The sequence below is a fragment of the Gavialis gangeticus genome, unplaced genomic scaffold (genome assembly GCF_001723915.1).
Source record: "Gavialis gangeticus isolate Ggan-Ray unplaced genomic scaffold, GavGan_comp1, whole genome shotgun sequence".
NCBI lineage: Eukaryota > Metazoa > Chordata > Crocodylia > Gavialidae > Gavialis > Gavialis gangeticus.
Window position 1 is genome coordinate 255,120,780 of NW_017729032.1, and position 5,310 is coordinate 255,126,089.

The 5,310-nt window shown below is 40.6% G+C and overlaps 1 protein-coding gene across 4 annotated transcripts in view; it reads left to right on the forward strand.

Moving 5' to 3' along the window:
• The window catches only part of CGGBP1 (CGG triplet repeat binding protein 1), a 4,575-nt gene extending 486 nt beyond the window's left edge, over positions 1-4,089 (forward strand). Inside the window, exons 2-3 of one of the 4 annotated variants that reach the window (XM_019525740.1) lie at positions 268-717; positions 2,867-4,089. In XM_019525740.1, the coding sequence (XP_019381285.1) occupies positions 614-717; positions 2,867-3,389 (627 nt within the window). In that variant the 5' untranslated portion in view covers positions 268-613 and the 3' untranslated portion in view covers positions 3,390-4,089. Of the gene's footprint in view, positions 1-152; positions 734-1,437; positions 1,568-2,866 lie in introns of those variants that run through there. The other 3 variants (XM_019525741.1, XM_019525742.1, XM_019525743.1) reach the window with 3 other exon arrangements.
• The last annotated feature ends 1,221 nt before the right edge of the window (positions 4,090-5,310 follow it).

A 5,310-nucleotide genomic window follows, 5' to 3' on the forward strand; every position in this document is an offset into this window, starting at 1 on the left:
GGGCCTGCAAACAGGCCCCATGAAAGCAGACCTGGCACTGCAGGTCTACCCATGACAGGAAGGGGCCCTTCCTCCCCCTCCCACCAGGAAGGGAAACCACCACTGGTTGGACTTAGGGAGGGTTGGGGATGTTGTTTTTAAAATTTATTATTCTTCAAAAGGGGTCCCAAGAAGGCCTAAGGCGTGGCTGCTGGGCTGAACACCGGCCTGACGTGGCAGCGGCGCCTAAATAAAATCTGGTTTCTTGTCTGTGTGCATAACTTCCAGAGAGACAAAGCGGCCGAGGCGAAGACCAGAGGTGGCCATTCCTGCAGAGGGCGAGGTGGCTTTGAAACACCTCCAACACCTTACCTTTGCAAGTTCTGAGCCCAAGCGGAAAGGCTGCTCCGTACGCGCAAGTCGGTGCATTAAAAAAAACCAAAACAAAACAAAAAAATTGTGAACCAGCAAGCTTGGACCTAGCCAACCTTTTGGCTGAGGTCGACTTGTTCCATTTCCACCCATCTTGTGAAAAATCTCGGCCCAACTGAAACAAGCCGAGACTTCGTAGGATTTTTGAATAGAGGCACTGAGCAAGTCGTCAGATCGATTTGGCTTGCGATCGCATTATGAAATGAATACAGAAAATGGTCAAGTCAAATCCGAAGCTTGCAGCCATAAGGAGGTATCCATCTGTTTCACCCTGAGTCCTAGTTCCAGGATACTGCTCATGGCAAGGTAATCCACTAAACAGGTGAATGCTTTTGTTTAGAAGCTAGCCTTCCCTCCTTCCTCTCTCTGATCTTTCTGCTTTTGTCACAGTAGCGCTCAACAACTCTTGCTTCCCCTTTGAGTCATCCAACTGACAAGCTACGCAGCTCTCAAAAATTGGTTTAAAAAGGATTCATTCAGAATTTGAGTTCAAGAATAAGTACCAGTACTTTCATTCTGGTGACACGTGTGCTTAAAGGTATGAACGTGCACACACTTCCTTCAAAAAGAAGCAGTGGAGAAATATAGTGGTAAGAGGATATTTGTACCTGATGGCAAAATAAAAAAAAGAGAGAAAAATAAAACTGAAAGCAAAAGAAAGTCTTCAGCTTGCCTTATCTTTAAAGTTCAGATTATGGTACAAAACATCTGGGGATATAGTCTCCAACTGATGCTCAGGGTCATCTGAGCACTTCAGCTGGCATAGGCTGTAGTGGTCTTTGTCTCCTTTGAGTAATTCCTGAGCATGTGGTCTTCTGCATTTTCCTTAGCCTCTGAAGTTGGAATTGCAGCTTGTTCTGCCCTGTGGCTCTTCCCTGAAGTATTCAGAGGCAATAATGTGGTTCAGCAAGCTTTGCTCCCAATTAAGATTTCCAGAACACTCTCTTACAACATCTGTTGCAACTGCAGGCTTTGTGTGCTTAAAAAAAAAAACAACAACAAAAACTGGATATGTAGAACAGGCATCTCCTCCAGGGTAGCTGTTTGAAGATGCTGGTGATACGAAATTCTTAAGGCCCTGACATATTCATAGCTACAATTAAACAACCATTCTTTACCCCCACGATCTCTCATGTCATCTGAACTTTTTTTCAAAGTAAGTCTTGGCAAGCCTTTGAATCATCCATTGCCCCTTTACTAACAGAATTAGGGCCCTACCTGCTCATTGGTTTAACTAGTGAAGAATTGTTTTCCTTTCATCAACATGACCTTAGAGGCAGGATTTATATCAAGACGTAAGAGAGACCTGCATAAGATAATGAACAATTAAATTGAACCAAAGCTCAACTTACTCAGGCCTGTTAGTCTCTCACAAAAATGTCAATTCAAGTTTAATTATAGTACAGTTGTTTGGCTTGTTGCCCACTTCTGTAATCTAGTTTGCTTTGAAAAGTTGTAAAAGATTGTCAACATCTATATTATAAAAATGGTGGGGGGTTGCTTTTTTTTTTTTTAAATGAGATGTTTGCAGGTTGTCTGTTGACCAAAACTGTACCCCTGCCTAACTGGAAGATCAGGTGGCTTTTATGCTAGTACTTGCTTATGATTCAACTAGGACTTAAACTGTTATTTTCAGGCCTGAGCAGACAAGATGGAGGGATGGTTCCAAATCAAATCTGAAAAGATTCAAGCCATCTCATTAGCAGTGTTTCTCAGTGGCTTTTACACAAGTATAGTTTATGTGGCATAAGGGTTACCGAGTCTCAGGAGATAAACAGAAAGCCACAGCAAATTGCAAACTAGTTTTTCCTCTACTAAAAACTTTTGCAGATAGAGTAAAACTTTAAAAACTTTCTTAAAAGGAGTTTTCATTTTATCTAATTTCCACTGATCAGCAGTTAACTTTGAGCCTTGTATTCTCTGCAGTTTTGCAGCTGTAGACATTTTTTAACGTTTTACCCAACTTCTGGAGTAATTTCTGCCTCCACAGAAATGCTTTCACTTTGAGCACAGACTGTAAGTCTTCCATTTTTTTTTCTCATTTCCTGGAGATTGGTCTATATTTAAAAGGTGATCTGCATTTTAAAAAATCAGAGAGTTATGTAAACACTGAAAATTGAAGCCTGTTTGTGTTTCTGCCTCTATCATAATTTGGTCAAGGTTATTAGCAGTCTGAAAAAAGGAGTAAACATGGGCTTTCCCAGATTACTTCAAGATGCGAAGCATCAGAGTTAGGAATAAGTTGCAGCCATTAATAAGAGGTCCAAAGTCAGTTGAGTCTGTTTGAACCTCTTCAATTAATCATTTTCTGTATGTTTACTTATGAAACATGCCCAGTATTTTGCAAAAAAAAAAAAAAATCAAATATATATTTGATATGTAAGCGTGTGGAGTATAGGGTACAAAATTGACCTACATAAATGTGATGTATCATCTGTTTCTTTTGTTTTCAAAGAAGTGTATCAAAGACAACAATGGAGCGATTTGGAGTGAAAACTACTCCTTCCCGTAACCGATCTAAGACTGCTTTATACGTGACTCCTCAGGATCGTGTAACAGAATTTGGCAGTGACTTGCATGAAGAGGGAGGGAAACTGTTCTGCACTTCCTGCAATGTGGTTTTGAATCATGTACGCAAGTCAGCTATCAACGACCACCTCAAGTCCAAAACGCATACAAAGCGAAAGGCAGAGTTTGAAGAGCAGAATACAAGGAAGAAACAGAGGACTCTGACTGCTTCTCTCCAGTGCAACAGTACTTCTCAGACAGAGAAAACCAGCGTCATCCAGGACTTTGTGAAAATGTGCCTGGAAGCCAACATCCCACTCGAAAAAGCTGATCATCCTTCAGTGCGAGCCTTCCTGTCTCGTCATGTAAAGAATGGTAGTTCCATACCTAAATCAGACCAGCTAAGGAAAGCATACCTGCCCGATGGGTATGAAAATGAGAACCAGCTACTCAATACTGAAGATCGTTGAAGTCGTCTACCTTTGCTACTGTGGATGTGGATTATTAAAGTCGCATATTGATGGTGTGGTTTTATTTTTATATTCATGCATATACGGTGTTACATATTGGTTTTACAGGTTATTTTGTATTATTGTAGAAATGACAATCTATCATTGAACTTAATGGTGTACCACAGACTGCTGGTAACACTACCATAGAGTTTAGAGTCACGGTCCTGTAGAACTTGATAAATGTATGCTGACTATGTACAGTATCAACTGTAACTAATGCTAAACAAGCCTCTTGGGAATAGAGGACTTCCTTCACCTAATCACTCTACAGCCTGACATCTTAATGACACAAGAAAGGATAATGTAGTATGAATTGCCTCCTCACATCAGAAGAGTGGAGAGTTATATTCAGTATCCTATCAGTGACCAAAAATAGTTGCTGCACAGTTAGTGCAAAAAAATTGTACAGTGGCTACTTAAAGTCTAATATGTCCCTGGATGCAGATTCTTTGAGGCTGACTTACACCTTGAAGCACGGAGACCTCTCTTCAAAAACATTTTCTTATCTGATTCTGTTCGATATAACTATGGATGTTTTCATTCTTAAGTAGCAAATCATCTCTCAAATAGTGTTGAACTCATGTCTTCAACTGCTCTCATAAAGCAAGACGTTCCACAGGTTTGATATGCACTCTTTAAAAAAAAAAAAAAAAAAAAGCATTTCCTTTGCTCCATTTAAATTTCCTGCGTTTCTGTTTCAATCCCTGTACTTGAACTTACCATTAAGTTGACAAGCTGGTAACCTAGTGTAAGGTTCTGATGCCACCGCTGTCCTGTGAAATTTGTGTGACTATAGGTCCTGCAACTAAGACTAGCTTGTTGCAGTTTGTTTTCCTACAGTGACAAAAGGAGCAGAGCATAGTGCTTATTTATCAGTCAGTCTGAAGGAAAAGCTGAGCTAGAACTGATCGATGCATAAGCAGGAAATGGTTTCCAGAGTCCTTGAGCGGGCAAGTTACTGAAGCTCCTGAACTTCTTGATAATTTCTCTCAATCTTGCTTGTGTATGGAGTGAGAGAGACCTTTTCTGGACAGTTACTGGGTAGACCACGCAGGTGTTAAGGAAAGAGCTCACAACATGATGCTACACAAGTGGTAGTAACCAACTTGGATCACAGTTCTTATTCTGCAGGAAACCGACAGTTGCAAGATACTAAACAAAACCTTAAACATGGGAGGGTTTCAATAATGTGTTCCTATGAATTCTCTGGAGTTTAGAGAGACCTTAGAGAGGTAGGTAGGTAGGTAGTCTACTGTACTGTATTAGAAAGACTTTGAATGGAGGAAGAGTATTCTGTAGAGGCAGAGAGTATGACTACCTTTTCTCTCATCTCCTATGGAACTGCTCCCTATGAGATACTAAGCATCTTTAAGCTCAGATGAGGCCAACCTGTGGCACAGGCAGTTTCTGTCTTTATGCAGCAGATCAGGGAACAACCAGCACAACAGTTGAGTGGGCAGGCAGCAGAAAGCAGAGCAGCAAATGAGATGGGAAAGGAACTGGAATAGCACTTGGAGGATATAGGGCTATTTTGTGGCATACCTGCCAAAAAGATTTTCCCTCACTGTCTTTAGCCAGTGCCACATGTCCTCCACTGAGAGTGCATGCAGTAACAAACAAGTTATACTTTGTGCTTTTCCTTCCTCTGGGCTTTACACATGTTGTTTCTCTGCATTTTCCTTTTGCCCTTTTTTCTTCAAATGTTCAAAGGAAGTTCAGCAGCAACGCTTATGGAATAGCATATTCATTTTATTTCTGTAGCTCTAATTCGTATTAAAGTAGATATCATTTAATTAGGGGGAATCAGCATTTTGAAACTGTTAATGTGCAATTGGCTCCTAGGAAGATGCACTTCTATGGAAATAACCCTTTTTTTTTT